Raw genomic sequence first — 16,778 nt, forward strand, 5'->3', positions numbered from 1 at the left:
GCACCCAACACTAGAGCACCCAGATATAGAAAGCAAGTAATAGCCAAAGCTATCCTGGGCAAAAAGAATAAAACCAGAGGAATCATATTACCTGACTTCAAATTATACTACAGAGCTATAGTAACCAAAACAGCATGGTACCGGCATAAAAACAGACACATAGAACAATGGAACACAATAGAGAATGCAGAAACAAATCCATACATCTACAGTAAACTCACTTTAGACAAAGGTGCCAAAAACATACATTGGGGAAAGGACAGTCTCATGGTGCTGTGAAAATTGGATATCCATATGCAGAAGACTGAAACTAGACCCCTATCTCTCACTGTATGCCAAAATCAAATCAAAATGGATTAAAGACTTAAATCTAAGACCTCAAACCATGAAACTACTACAAGAAAACATTGGGAAAATCTCCAGGACATTGGACTGGGCAAAGATTTCTTGTATAATACCCCACAAGCACAGGCAACCAAAGCAAAAAATGGGCAAATGGGATCACATCAAGTTAAAAAGCTTTTGCACAGCAAAGGAAACTATTAACTAAGTGAAGAGACAACCCACAGAATGGGAGAAAATATTTGCAAACTATCTGACAAAGAATTAATAACCAGAATATATAAGGAGTTCAAACAACTCTATAGGAAAAAATTCTAATAATACGATTGTTTAAATGGGCAAAAGATTTGAGCAGACATTGCTCAAAGAAAAAAAGATGTAGAGATGGAAAACAGGTTTATGAAAAGGTGCTCAACACCACTGATCATCAGAGAAATGCAAATCAAAACTACTGTGAGATATTATCTCACTCCAGTTAAAATGGCTTTTATCTAAAAGTCAGACAATAATAAATGCTAGAGAAAATGTGGAGAAAAGGCAACCCACACACACTGTTGGTGGGAATGTAAATTAGTACAACCACTGTGGAGAACAGTTTGAAGGTTCCTCAAAAAACTAAAAATTGAGCTACCATGTGGTTCAGCAATTGCACTATATATCCTAACAGGGTATATACTCAAAAGAAAGGAAATCAGTATATCAGAGGGGTATCTGTACTCTCAGGTTTACTGTAGCACTATTCACAATAGCCAAGATTTGGAAGCAACCTAAGTGTCCATCAACAGACAAATGGATAAAGAAAATGTAGTACATGCACACAGTGGAGTACTATTTAGCCGTTAAAAATAATGAGATCCTGTCATTTGTATCAACACAGATGGAACTGAAGATCATTATGTTAAATGAAATAAGCCAGGCATAGAAAGACAAAATTCACTTGTTCTCACTTATTTGTGGGAATCTAAAAATCAAATCAATTGAATTCATGGAGATAGAGAGTAGAAGGATGGTTACCAGAGGATGGGAAGGGTAGTGAGGGTGTCGGGGGAGGGGAAGTGGGGATGGTTAATGGGTACAAGAAATAGTTACAAAGAATGAACAAGATCTAGCATTTGGTAACACAACAGGGTGACTACAGTCAATAATAATGTAATTGTACATTTTTAAATAACTGAAAAAGTATAATTAGATTGTAACACAAAGGATACATGCTTGAAGGGATGGATACCCCATTTACCCTTATATGATTATTACACATTGTATGCCTGTGTCAAAATATCCCATATACCCCATAAATATATATACCTACTATGTGCCCACAAAAATTAAAAATTAAAAAAAAACAAGTGAATTGGGTAAATGTAAATGAAATAAAAGTCTATAAACTTCAAAAATAATTATGTTTTATAAAACATGTCTACTAAAAATTGTTTCAAAAATCTTTTTTTGTAACTTGAAATCTTTTTTTTTTGAGACAGAGTCTTGCTCTGTCTCCCAGGCTGGAGTGCAGTGGCACAACCTCAGTTCGCTGCAACCTCTGCCACCTCCGGGGTTCAAGCAATTCTCCTGTCTCAGCCTCCTGAGTAGATGGGACTACAGGCGCATGCCACCACGCCTGACTAATTTTTGTATTTTTACTAGAGATGGGGTTTCACCATTTTGGGCTGGTCTCAAACTCCTGACCTCAAGTGATCCACCTGCCTCAGCTTCCCAAAGTACTGAGATTACAGGCATGAGATACCACGCCTGGCCAGTAACTTGAAATCTTAAAGTTATATTATGTTCCATTAAGTAATAAATATTCATTAAATATTGAAGCCATTTCTGAGTAAGTTAAAACATTAAAACATTAGTTGCTGAACATAAGATTAAAGTATGTATACTTTGGCATCTTGTTTTTATACACTATAGAGAAGCTAAATATATTTGGGTCTGCTAATAAACATGAAATATTATATATGACATGGTGTTTATTTACAAAATGCTGATACGAAACTGTTTATAATGCTTACTAGTTTTCACTAGAAATTAAGGTTACTAAGAATTTAAAATTCTAATTAATGTGTGTAATTAAAACTTCTAGAAATAATAAGGGCAACAACTGTATATGTGAAGGAAGTAAGGCATGTTTTATCAAGGAAGTTGTAAGTATAAGGGTGTATTTTCATTAAGGGGAAAAAAGAATAATTTTTGTCCTAAATTAGAGTGATAAATTGTTTCACAGTGGGAGAGAGGAAGAGTATAGGACAAACTAAATTGATATAAGAAAGGTATAGACAGTTTAAAATTTGAAAAAGGAATTTCATGTGGTGTCAAGCTCACTAAAATTGAATGAATTTATTAGACAGGTTTTTAAAAATTAGCTTTAATATCAAAAGTACATTGATACAAAGCTAGACACTGGCTTTTTTTCTGTTGAAAGAACAAAGTTTTCCTGGTGAAAGGTTTCTCTTATCTTTTAAGTGATCTACCTTACAAGGATTTGTGTTTTATCAAGATAATTTCTTGTGCTTCGTGTTGTCTTTTACTAGGTCTTTGTTTTTACACACATACATACACACACACACACACATATATATATATGAGTCTTCTCAATATTAAAAGAGCTAAGTTTTTTTTACAGCTATATAACCTTTCTGTATTTGCCTCTCATTGTTTCATAATGACCAACAATCCTATTTAATCAAATGTTTTAGACCTTTTGATATTTTTTACAAACTTCCCAAAAGAAACTTCTAAATTAAGTCTTTTTGACCTAGAACTAACTTTAGGACATGCCAGAGGACCCCTGTAATGTCTGAAAAGATCTGTGCATAATTTTTGATAGTAGACTGTAGCCATATTTGTTGTTTTTTGAGTGTTATTGTCTATTTGTAGACTGGACTGAATTTTGAATTCATCTTTATTCCTCCAATCCAATTTTTCCCATTTTTCAGACTTGAAATCACTCAGAACAAGACGTGCTCTGTTCCTGAAACCCCGCCAGACAGTTATAGACAACTTGATGTGACTTCTGAGGACAACCCTTATGCCTGATATGTGGACCACTCAGGGAGATCATTGAAACCCTCAGTGCCATAACCAGAGACATTCAAACTGCAAACCAGAAAAATATGTTTCAAGCTCAAATCTAGAAATCTTGCTAACTAAATTTCCTCTGGACTCAGACTGAATTTACAGTTTGCTCTGGTCATTGACCTGTGATTTTCTTTTGTTTCTCTAGAAATGTTAGTTGGGTTGGTTTGTGAGGACCTTGGCTAAGGAACATACTGCAGTCTCTCGGTATTATCCTCCTGGTAGTCATCATAATCTCCCTGGTGAACTATATTCACTTGAGGGTCTTAAATGTGTGTTCACAGTCATCAACGGTATGCCAGATGGTCTCACTGTAATAAGAGCAACAAAAATGAGATGAACAACAAAAGGAATCTCTCCTCAATGAGCGTGATGTTGTGACTTATGAGTTTCACACCGAGACAAGGACAGCTTAGCCATGATGGTCACAGAGAGTGGAGCTTCCGCCCAAGTTTTAGTGAAGAGGCTGATCAAAAAGGATGAATTCATTTTTTAAATTCTAATTGGGAGGCCATTAGACTGCGGTGGCTCTGGCACCTGTGTGAACAAACCAAAGCCCAATGTAAATAGTAAATTTAAACTAGAAAATATATCAATCAAAAAAATCATCAATTAATCCGTAACTAGGGACTTTCCACTCTAACCAATAAAAATTTTCTTTGTCCTACTTCTGCAAACACGATGAAAGTTTCCTTTCTTGCCCCTCCCAGCAGAATGTTTGCAGTCTGATACTGCCCTGATTCATGAATCGCTGAATATTCAAATAAACCCTTTAAAATTTAAATGTACTTAAGTTTTTCTTTTATCACACCTGACACCAAAAGCATGATTCAAAAAGAAAAAATTAACAAATTGGACTTCAAAATCAAAACTTTCACTCTGCAAAAGACTCTGTTAAAAGAATAAAAGACAAGTTAGCCCCGGGGAGAAAATATTTGCAAGCCACATATCCAACAGGGGACTCGGATCTAGAATATATAAACAAGTGTCAAAACTCACCAATAAACAGCAAACATGACCAGACATTTTACTAAGGAGGCTATACAGATGCTAATAAGCACGTGCTTTATCTTCAGAAAACTGCCTTTACCAGCTCTTCCCACCAATGTCTAGCAAAACTTGTCAAGTGTCTAGAGGCAATCCCCACTCCTTCTTACCTCCCTTTTCCTCACCCCCAGCCCCATCTTCTTATGCACTTTCTCATATTTTCAAACTGTGCCCTGCTCCCCACCTCCACCCTCTCACAGAATGTGAGGCAACCTGACTTCCCTGATTTGGTTCTCAGAGGTTCTCTCTGTTCCCAAATTAGCACTCCCATCTACTCCATGCTGTGGACCTTATCTTGGTATCGGGAGGACGGCAATCCTGGAGCAGTTAAATCCTACCAAATCCGGCCAAGCCACTGAGAAGCGAAGCAAGTTGGTAAAGGAAGAGAAGCTTTCAGGTCTGTGGGAGAGGGATAAACACAGCTGGGTGCAGTCAGAAGGCTCTTTCTGATGCTCCCCTCATCATGCCACAGAGGCCACCGGTTTCTTTCCGGTCTCTTGTTCTCAGACCAGCAAGAGAAGATGGACTAACCTGAGGTTTTCTCTTCCCTAAGCAGTAAAAAGCCTTTGCCTTTCAAATCAGTGCTAAATGTGCCGGTTAATGGCAAGCAAACTAACCTCTAGTTATTTCACAGGCAAATATGGTAAAAGTGAGGCAAGTAGGGCTGATTAAGGGGCAGGACAAATGACCTAGCACAGAGGGGTCAAAAATTGGGGTGCACGTGTAATCCATAGGGACAGATAAACCCGGGATTAAAACAGTGGAGGGCGGAGGCTTTCAGGATCCTTTGAAAGTCCCAGGTGGAACGCAGGTTGGACACACATCCTGCACGAACCTTTCCTGCCCCGCCGGGATATCCTGTATTTGTCAAAAGGACCACACAGGGAAGCCCTGACAATTGTCCTTCCCGAAATCTGCCAGTGAGCCCCTCCCCAGCCTGAAGCAGCCACCCCCGGCAGAGGAAGAGTAACTCTGGAAACAGCGTTATCAGCATCCTCCACTGACTTCCTCACCTCCTCCCCAGCCTCATTAGCCCCAAGCACCTCAGCATCCTCAAAGAGAAACCTGCGAGGCTGGGATGGGGTCAGCACCCCGAAGCCAGCCCCCTCTGACAGCTTCCTCTTCGGCCAAGCCCTGCCTCTGTGCAGCCCCGAGTGGGCAGCCAGAGGCTGCAGCTGGAGTCCGGAGCCCAAGATGGAGCCCCAGCTGGGGCCTGAGGCTGCCGCCCTCCGCCCCGGCTGGCTGGCCCTGCTGCTGTGGGTCTCAGCCCTGAGCTGTTCCTTCTCCTTGCCAGCTTCTTCCCCTTCTTCTCTGGTGTCCCAAGTCAGAACCAGCTACAATTTTGGAAGGACTTTCCTCGGTCTTGATAAATGCAATGCCTGCATCGGGACATCTATTTGCAAGAAGTTCTTTAAAGAAGAAATAAGGTCAGAATATCAATCAAATAACTCTGAATCACAAAATTATGTTCCCTTCTTGTGAAGATGTCCAGGAATTTGTTGAAAAGGAATCAGAATGTAATATGGGTGGGAGCTGAAACAAATCCATTTAATCAGAGTGGTAATGGTCTGAGGTTGGGGTGGGTAGGAGGGCAAGATGTGAAGCCAAATTCCAGCCCTAAATGCTAAATCCAACATTTCCTTTTGGAGTGAAAGCTTGAAGTTTTCTTTCCTATGAATGGAGTAGCCTGGGACTGTTGAGTTTATCAAGTTCATTTCTCACAGTGGGCAGGAAATAAAATTTATAGAAAGCCTACAATGTGACACCTATTTTAAACCATTGTGAGAGATAATGATGTGCACCCATTATTAAGGTGGTAAACTGAGACATAGCCAGATAAAGTGACTTCAGTGGGGAGAAATGGGTAACTCTGTGCCATTTCACCATATATATGCATCTTATAACATCGTGTTGTATACTTTAAATATACACAATAAAATTTATTTTTTAAAAAAGATCAAGTAACTTGCACAATGTCACCTAACTGGCAGATGTGGAATTCAAACCAGAACAGTTTGCTCCAAAGTTTCTGAACGAGCTTTCTGTTGTGAGAGATTGCCACGATCAGAGGAAAACTGGAGTTTAGTAAATTGCAATGCACATGGCTCTCAGCAAAGAATGGCGTCACACTTGGAATTTACACCTATCAACACACAGTCGATGAGCCTTTACCACGGCCAAACTCTAGCAGGTACTGTGGTGACAGCAACTATAACTCCGGTCATTGCCTTCTAGGTGGTCAGGATGAGGGGTCATGTTATAAATAATAATAATAAAGCTTGGTCTGATGCAGGGCAGTGTAAAGGACCTCCAGGAGCTCCATTAATTCCAAATGGGACCTGGGGAAGGGCTTCGCCAGGAGAAGGCAAGAGAAGGTATTCTAAGCAAGGCCTTTTAAAGGATGAGCTGAAATGTAACGGGAGGTGAAGGTGGAAGTAACATCTTAAGCAAAGGTGTGGGAAGAGGTGAGAGGTGCTTAGCTAGAGCATGGGGTGTATGTGGAGGCATGACAGAGGAGGAGGTTGAAGGGATATGTGGGGCAGGGTGTCTTTAATTGTCATGCCAAGGAATCGGGGCCTTAATCCTGTGGACCAATGGGTTGCAGTCTTTTCAGCACCAACGATCCTTTGTCATATATATGCCCTTTCTCCTCCATCTTCCTCAAAGGACCTAACTTATGTTTGTAAGATTTGGTGACCAAACAAAAGGCATTAATTAACAATGATTTTATTTGCAATCTGTATTAATCAAAGACATCTTTGCTTACTCAACCAAATTACTAAATAGAAATAATAGATAGAAAATACCAATCAAAAATGTTGAACTGCTTTTGTGAGGTATTTTATGGAGTTGGTGTGGACTTTTCCTATTATGCCTTTTTAAAAGCATATTAAGCCTTTTTAAAGGCATATTAAGCCTTTTTAAAGGCATATTAAACCGTTTTAAAGGCATTTTTGAAAGGCCATCCATTAAGGAATCTCTATTGCAGTCCATGGTGAGTGTTAGGCTGGGGAGTGGCAACGTGAGACCTGTGATTTAGGAAGAGCTCGTGCAAAGTGGACAGGACGGACTGGTGGTGTTGGCAGGGGCTGTGAGACCAGTTCCCATAGTCCAGGACACAAGTCATTGGGAACAAAGTAGAACAGGAAGGATACAAGTCGATTCAGCTATAGAGTCATTCTGTTGACCAACACCATGCGAGAGGAAATAAATATGCAGATGTTGAATGTGAATTCAAGGTTCTCCGCCTAGGAAATGAGATAAAAAGGACCAAGAACACAGGTGAAGGGGCGTTGATTCCTTGGAGGGAGGCAATGAGGAGACAGGCATATTTTTAAAAAGGAGGGAGAGAAATTTAAGGATTCAACTAAGGAAGAGCTCTAGGGTGACTGCATATTCACCAAAGGGCAATAAATGAAGGTTTTCTTACTAGCATTTGGCAGATGCTAGCCAAAATCAGAAAGCATTTCCCTAAATAGGTTTGTGTTCCGTTAGAGTCCAGGATATTACTTCATCTCCCTTAGAATTCATTTTCCATGTGCCTGTGAAAGGGAAGTGTGCAGATACAAGCAGGAAAACACCAGGCAGGGCAGATTGGGGTTTAGAGCTCTGCACGTTGAGAATGGTCATCCTCAGCACAAAGAGGCAGAGAGAGGCAGTCAGTGAGTCTGGGGACGTGGTCCTGTTTGGAGTCCTTTTCTCTATAATATAAATACCCTTTTTCTTATTATAAAAGTCATGCCTGTTTATTTTAGTATTTTCGGGAAAGATTGATTAAAGAAAGCACAAACTAAAATCACATATAATTCTTCCACCAAGAGATCACCCCTTAGTCAACATTTTGTTGCATATCCTTGCCACCCTTTTTCGAAGTGTGAATTAAGAAATGTTTTGACAAAAATGTGAACATGCTATGTATACTTTTCGGAAAGTATTATTTAACAATATATCAGGAACATCTTTCCACATTATTAAATGATCTTCTGCACACTTTGATTTTTAACAGCTTCATGGTATTCAATTGCATCAATCAACCATAATTTATTTAACTATTTAAGCATAACTTATTTAATTATTTAACTATAATTTATTAAAACCACCATTGTGAAACTAGAGTTTTTTATTTCATTTTTTGGTATTATAAACAGTTCTATGTTAAACATCCCTGTAGCTATATATTGTGCACATGAGTGATGAATTCCTTATGACAAACTCCTAAAAGTGAAATTTCTGGATCAAAAAGACAAAATTGAAGGAGATATATATATCTAAATGGAGACTTCTACTTATAAAGCTCACTTTTTGCACACTTACAAATATTTAATACCTTTTTTTAAGTTTGAATTTCTTCTGAGTTGAACCTTTTTTCAGATTTATTGACCATTTGTATTTCTTCTTTGCTAAATTGTCTACAGGTTCACATCCTTTGCCTCTCTTTCTAAGGGTATATTTGTTTATTGTGTTCTTGTTGCTCTCCAAACACTTTCCTACTTCAAAAAAGTGATTACCGGCTGGGCGCGGTGGCTCATGTCTGTAATCCCAGCACTTTGGGAGTCCGAGGCAGGCAAATCACGAGGTCAGGAGATCAAGACCATCCTGGCCAACATGGTGAAACCCCGTCTCTACTAAAAATACAAAAATTAGCCAGGCGTGGCAGCGTACGCCTGTAGTCCCAGCTACTGGGGGAGGCTGAGGCAGGAGAATTGCTTGAACCCAGGAGCGGGAGGCTGCAGTGAGCCAAGATCACGCCACTGCACTCCAGCTTGGGTGACAGTCTTATGTGAATCCATGCACCTATTCATCCACCATCCATATTTCATCCAGGTGGCCCTCCATGCGTTCTTCCACCCAACCATCATACTGTGCATCCCACCATCCGGCCCTCCATGCATCTCTCTACTCACTTATCTATCTATACATCTAAATACCTATCCATCCATCCACCTGTAGAGTATTGAGCACTAACTTGGTACTCCGCTGAACACTGAGTTGCAAAGTTAAAAGAGGTCAAATCTTTGCTCTGAAGGAGTTTACTTTCTATCAGGAAGACAAAGAAGTAAATCAATGGTTAAAACAGAGTATAGGAAATATTTTTAAAGGTCTTACACGGGGTATCATGGGAGTGTGTGGGAAGGTCCCCACTTGGGGATGAGGGAGTGAGTTCCAAAGAGGTGGTATCCATCTGGATTTTAAAGGGCTACATTGGGATTTTCCAGACAAGAAAGAGGAAGAAACTGTCTCAGACAAAGGTGTCAGCATATGACAGGTGACTGGAACCTCAGAGGCCTGAAAGAATGTGGCTTATCCAAGGATAGTCAGTGGTTTGGTGAGACCAAAGCAAACTTGTAAGAAGAGCAGCAGGCAATGCAGCAGGCAGAGCATTGTGAACTAAGCTCTAAGCACTAAGGAGCATGAACTGTAGCCCAAGAGCTTTGGAAAGACACTAAATGGGTTAAGGGTTCAGTGCAGAGCTATAGGATGAGAAGAGGGAAGGGAGGAAAAACAACTTAGAAAGGCATATCTACAGACTTCATGTTTGACTAGATTCAAGCATGAGAAGAATGCATGGGAAGAGGGCATTTTATTCTAATTCCAAAACTGTCGATCTCTCCCACTCCCCCACCCCATGTTGAGGGACTTGGCGGGATTGGACCACATGGCCTTGATGCTTTTTTCCAGCTCTGAGAAACTATAATTCTGCTTGTCCCTCTTTCAACACAATCAGGAACTTGGCCAGCCTCACTTCAATCAGGCCCATGATCTCAATTTAGAAGGAAGATGAGAATGCTGTCTCTGCTTTGTGGTTGTCCAAATTCCAGGATAGTAACATTTTAGTGAATAAAAAGCACTGACATTTTCTCACTGACATTCTTCTATTCAATAAAGTAGGTAGTCAACACTGTAAGAATACACATTTTTCCCATTCAATGCAATAAATTTGTTACCATTTTTGAATGAGGGTAGAAGTGCAGCCTGCGATCCTGTTTATTTGTCTCAATTGGTCCTTGTGGAATGCCTCAAGTCAATGAGTGCCTGAACCTGCCCAGGCACTCATTACAGGTCATCTGCCAAGGCAGTGCTGTTGTCTCAGCGGAGCCTCCTTAGGAGGTGGGGACAGAAAAAAAGGACAATGAACTTGTCTCACAGGGCAAGGAATCTCTTCCCACACCACCCCCACCAACTGGGAGAACAAGAGCCCTGAGACCTGCCCTCCTCTACCACTAACTGTCTGTGAGTCTTCAGAAAAGTCACATATGTATTCTGCTTTCAATTTTCTCTTTTCAATGTTCTCATCCCTTTCAATTCTCTTTTCAATTTTCTCATCCTCAAAACAAGATGGGGAAGGGACAAAATAATCTTCAAGGATCCTGCCGCCTATAAACCCTAATAATGTTACTAATCTGTTTCTATGAGCTAATTCATAAAATGGGTGATAGAGGAATAAGCAAGCACAAAGTGGTGAAAGAAACAAGATTAAAATTAATGGGACCAGGCGCAGTGGCTCACGCCTGTAATCCCAGCACTTTGGGAGGCTGAGGTGGGCGGATCTCTTGAGGACAGGAGTTTGAGTCCAGCCTGGTCAACATGGTGAAACTCAGTCTCTACTAAAAATACAAAAATTAGCCGAGCGTGGTGGTGTGTGCCTGTAATCCCAGCTACTCAGGAGACTGAGGTAGGAGAATCACTTAAATTCAGGAGGTGGAGGTTGCAGTGAGCTGAGATCATGCCATTGCACTCTAGCCTGGGTGACAGAGCAAGACTCTGTCTCAAAAAAAAAAAAAAAAAAAATTAATGGGATTCCTTGGGGTTGACTATGGAAGTCTAGTGGTGTCCCCACTGCAAGCTCTGGAGCCTTGAATGCCACTTCCTGCAATTCTTGATCATGTGACCTTGGGCAAATGATGTAATCATTCTGTGCCTCAGTTTCCTCATCTATATGTTAATAATAGTATCAGTCTTGTAGGTTTATTGAAAGGATTAAATGAATCAGTACATATAAAGTGTTTAGTAAAGTGACTGGCACACTTCAGTGTTTCACAAATGCGTGTTACTATTATCATTATCTAAAAGAGCCACCGAGTGATAACTTTCCAGCTTCAGTCCCTTTGGTGGCTGGGGGGTGGGGGTGGGGAGTGGGGGTGGGTTTGAAACTCCATGAGCAAGAGCAGCTGCAGGATAAAGGCAGACAGGCCTGTGTCTGGGTCCTGGGCCTTCCTTATCCACCTAGAGGGGAGGATCTTTTCCCATAGTTGTCCTGAAACTTCCAGTAAAATGGACTCATTACAAGGTTACACTGTTTCATCTTTTTAAATACATTGATGCCAATGTTCTTGTACAGAATCCTTCGTGCCTGCTTCCAATGCAATTTGCATTGTCCTGCATTGCAGAAGTTGCTCACTGACAGTTTCCATTGGAGCACCTTCCCAGATGTGAGACTGGAGCTCTAGTGCATAACTCAGGGATTCAGAGGCCTGGGCTGTCCAGCTTCCTGAACAAGTCCCTTGACCTCTTTGCTCTTGTAATTTTTTTGTGTGACTTTCTTTGCCATCAAAACAGTAGGAAAAGCTTGCAATCTCTTAGGGTAAAGTCGTGTCAGGTAAGAGAAAAAAACAACACAATCTAGGGTTTGGGTCTAATGGAAAAGCTAATTCTTCCAAAATGCATTATCCAAAACTCATTATCATGGGGCAACCCAATAATGCCCAATAATAAGAATTTAAATATTCTTAATTAAATTAAATACATAGCATGTTGTATGCTGCCTGATTTTCATTTGCAGTATGACCTTCAATTGTTAATAATAATGAAGGTAAACTTTTTCTGAGTAATTTTTCATACATAAATCAAAAAGAGATTTAACATTCTTCCCTAACGGAAAACACAGCTGGAGAAATGACTATGGAGAAAATATAACTGTGGGGCCTAGGAAACTGGCAGGTGATAATAGGCCAATGCCTGCCAGGCACAGTGGCTCACGCCTGTAATCCCAACACTTTGAGAGGCCGAGGCAGGCGGATCACATGAGTCCAGGAATTCAAGACCAACCAGGCCAACATGGTAAAACTCTGTCTCTACTAAAAATACAAAAATTAGCCAGGCGTGGTGGCGCGCACTTCTAACCCAGCTACTGGGGAGGCTGAGGCAAGAGAATCGCTTGAATCCAGGAGACAGAGGTTGCAATGAGTTGAGATGGAGCCCTAGCACTCCAGCCTGGGCAACAGAGTGAGTCTCCATCTCAAAATAAATAAATAAATTAGCCAATGCCTCTCTTCCAGGAGGATTAAGGACTGGCCAGGCCATCATGTAGAATCACCCACCTCCTGGAGCCCAGGTAGCTTCTAATTTGATGACCATTTAGTAGTCACTCTTGTCTGCGACTTTATTGGTGCTGAAGACTTAAATTTTTAGACTGGAAACAAAATGAATTGGACTGCTTGGGGTTTGATATGGAGGTAGAGTGGTCTCCCTAGTGCAGACCCAAGAGCCTCTTCAAGAACCTCTGTGGTTCCAAGACCCAGCCATTGGTCAGAGGGTGAGCAGTTTGGGGAACCAGTGTAGGGGAAGGGAGAGATACTGGGGTTTGCTGACTGACAGCCTGGGGTCCACACCTCTGATTGACAACATATTGTCTGATCTTGGCTAAGGTACTTAAGCTCTACAAGCCTGAGTTTCCACCCTTGTAAAGTGGAAATTGGGAATTAGGGGAATCAAAAATGTCAGTGTATGTAAAGCTGCTATCTTTACAGGGAGTAAAAGTTCAGAGAGCTATGGCTAGACTTTCTGTGCCAGTTGTATGAAGAGGATAATGTGTGTGCATGACTCACACCTCCGTCACCTTTTCTGATATGACATATACACTACCATAAGTTTGAAGAAGCAAAAATAGTCCTCTCACAAAAAGAATTTCGAACACCTCAGTCTAAGTAGGAGAAATGGATCACTTGGGCTATTGTCCCCTGTCTCCCTGTCCCTGGGCTCTGCGAGCCTCCAGCTCACAGGCCAATCCTCAAAGGGCTATTCCTCCAACAGGTCTGACAGCTGGCTGGCTTCCCACCTCGGACTGCCTCCCGACTTCTTGCTTTCTTATCCTGCAAATTACTCAGATGATTCCAAAATCTGGCGCCCTGTGGAGATCTTTAGACTGGTCAGCAACTATCAAAACGAGATCTCAGACAGGAGAATCTGTGCCTCTGCATCAGCCCCAAGGACCTGCAGCATTGAGCGTGTCCTGCGGAAAACAGAGAGGTTCCAGAAATGGCTGCAGGCCAAGCGCCTCACGCCAGACCTGGTGCAGGTGAGTATGAAGGCCATGGAAAGGGGATGTGAAGGGGATGATGAGAAAGAGACAGAGACAGAGAGAGAGAAATTCATTCCCATCTCATATCTCAGTTTGAGAAAAAGGAGAAGCTGTGGTCTGTCTAAAGTGTGACAAAACACTGTCATAAAACACAGTGGCTTACGGTAAGACAGGAACTAAACAAGGTTTACTTGTAAGGTTCCATCCCATTGTCATTTCCCATTCTCTCTGATGTGATCCTCAGTGACAATTCGGGAAAGTTCCTAGCTGCGACCTCTGGCCTAAAGATCTGACAGGATGACCCTTGCCAGTCCACCCCCCTACCAGGGCTCAACTCACCTGCATCCTTCTCTGACAGCTCTTTGCCAGCTCCCGGGCTGGCTAAGTATTCTCTCTTAGAAGCTCCCATATATATCCTGTTTCACAATACAGAGAGATCACTTTGAAAGTCAGGTTCCTCTTCTATCTCCCACTGTAAAGAATAACCAAACCTCAGCCATTACAGAAGCCAACTTTGATAATACAGCATCCTCTTCCCACCTGACAGCCTCCCACCCACTCCCATGGACATGCTGCCCTGGGAACTTCAGCACCTTGCTGGTGCCCTCATCATATTCTGCATTGGTTCCCTCCTGTACTATCATCTCAAGTATCAGCCTTCTTCATTCGAACCAGCACAGCCATGACCCTCCACACACATCTAGCTGAGCCCCTTTGTGCAGAAGATGCCACCTCAGAGGACTGAGTGGCTCACCTTCAGCAAAGATGAGGAAAGAGAGGCTCACCCCAACCTCCCTGCCATGACAAAGAGAGAGGGCTTGAACCGACCTTCTCATGGGGATGCTGAGGCTGCTTCTCACACTCCCTGGGCCACTAGGTCCTTTATATGGGTACCTCAGGCTGTCTAAGTGAATTCTGAGCGCTAACAAACGCGCTGTTGGCTTCTGCAAGATAAGAGACATAGAGCAAAGAAGAATCACTGGTTCCTGGCTATCTCATCCATGTAATAAGACCTTCTGGCTTTGTGCTTAGGTTGTGTGGTGTGATGGTTAATTTTATGTGTCAACTTGATTGGGCCATGGGATGCCCAGCTATTTAGTCAGACATTATTCTGAGTGTTTCTGTGAAGATGACTTTGGATGAGATTAACATTGAGATCAGTAGACTGAGTCAAGCAGATTATGTGTGTGGGACTCATCCAGTCGGCTGAAGGCCTCAATAGAATAAACGCTGACCCACTTCCTAATAAGAGGGAACTCCTCCTGCCTGACTGGCTGCATTTGAGCTGGGACATTGGCTTTTTTCCTACCTTCAGACTCACACTGAAACATCAGCTCTTCTTGGGTGCCAAGGCTGCCAGCCCTTGAAGTAGAGCTATACCATTGGCCCTCCTGAGTCTTCAGCTTGCCAACTGCAGATTTTAGGAACCGTCAGTCTCTATGGTCACATAAGCCAATTTCTTATAATAAATCTCTCTCCATCTATCTATACATCCTATTAGTTCTGTTTATCTGGAGAACCCTAATACATGTGGAAACTATTTTGAAATCAGGAGGAGTCAGGTTGCTGGCAATATGGCCATCATGGAACATTGAATAAAACTGAGCTTTCCAATATGGTGCTTTTGCAGTCTGCACTCTATGAATTTATTGACACTGAGTGGGAACAGAAAAAACCGGAAGAAGTCACGCTGTCCCCAGGCTGGGGAGGTGTTGGCAAGATCTAATATGAGGATCTTGGAGTTTGTGCAGGAGACAGGAAGTGGAGGCTTAGGTAGAAGAACCCCATGGTGGATGCTCAACACAGGGCAGAAGCAGAACAGAGGTCATATAACAAATCTAACACCATGATTAACGTGCAACCCCCTGTGCCTCTCTTTCTGTCCTGCAGACAGACCCTTCATGCACTAGCTTTGGTACCCACCATATGTCATTCACAGGCTGGGGACAGCGTGACTGTCTAGTATGAGGCATGGGAAAGACCACTATGAGACCTCCTCCATTTTGCCTGAAATATGTGCTCAGGAACAAACAGAAGTCCCCAAGAAGAGCAAAACAGGGTAGACAAAGAATTGTTTCAGAACCCCTTGAAGATCCTATGACCTCTTACTGCCCCCATCATTGTTGAGTCCCATTCTGAAAAGCATAATTTCTAAAAGGCAAGCCTACCTCTACCTACCTGGGACCTGGACAACATACCAAAGGAAGGAACTTTCCTTTTCTTTTTTTTTTTTTTTTTTTTTTTTTTTTGAAACAGAATTTTGCTCTATCACCCAGGCTGGAGTGCAGTGGCATGGTCTCTGCTCACTGCAACCTCTGCCTCCCAGGTTCAAGCGATTCTCCTGCCTCAGCCTCCCGAGTCGCTGGGATTACAGGTGCGTGCCACCACACCTGACCAATTTTTGTATTTTTTGTAAAGATGGACTTTCACCATGTCGGCCAGGCTGGTCTCGAACTCCTGACCTCAAGTCATCCACCTGCCTCAGCCTCCTAAAGTGCTGGGATTACAGGCATGAGCCACCGTGCCCAGCCAGGAAGGAACTTTCTGGTGTGCAAGATACACTTGAGATTCTACCTAAGGTAGCTAGACTGGCATTGGGCTTTGAACTAAGGAAAATGTCCTCTTTCTCTCACCTTCTAGATACTTCCATAATAACAGTACAGTAGAGATTATCCCAGGGGGCCTAACAAGTCCAAAGCAACCCGCCAGGTACATCTTTTGCAGTCTGTACTCTATGAGTACACCTTGATGAATGTAGACACTATCTAGGGAAAAGATTCCTGGAGCCTGGAAACTATGGTTGAGTTTTGTATCTGCCACTAAAAGCTGTGGCAAAATGAGAAGAAGGAGCAGAGACGCAGTAATAACACAGAGCTTCCATTCCTGTTCATCCATCCAACAAGTTTCATCAACTGTACTACAGCATCCTGGGTATTCAAAGATGAATCAGACCCAAGCTCCACCCCTAGAAGCATATGGCTCAGTGGTAGAGACAGGCAAGAGCACAAATCGCCAC

At 42.1% G+C, this 16,778-nt stretch overlaps 1 protein-coding gene across 1 annotated transcript in view; it reads left to right on the forward strand.

The window, feature by feature from the left end:
• The first annotated feature begins 5,538 nt into the window (after positions 1-5,538).
• Positions 5,539-16,778, forward strand: part of DIPK2B (divergent protein kinase domain 2B) — a 51,981-nt gene continuing 40,741 nt past the window's right edge. Inside the window, exons 1-2 of the mRNA XM_003917613.4 lie at positions 5,539-5,891; positions 13,495-13,759. Coding sequence (XP_003917662.3) covers positions 5,659-5,891; positions 13,495-13,759 — 498 coding nt within the window. The 5' untranslated portion in view covers positions 5,539-5,658. The remainder of the gene's footprint in view (positions 5,892-13,494; positions 13,760-16,778) is intronic.

The sequence above is a fragment of the Papio anubis genome, chromosome X (genome assembly GCF_008728515.1).
Source record: "Papio anubis isolate 15944 chromosome X, Panubis1.0, whole genome shotgun sequence".
Lineage (NCBI taxonomy): Eukaryota > Metazoa > Chordata > Mammalia > Primates > Cercopithecidae > Papio > Papio anubis.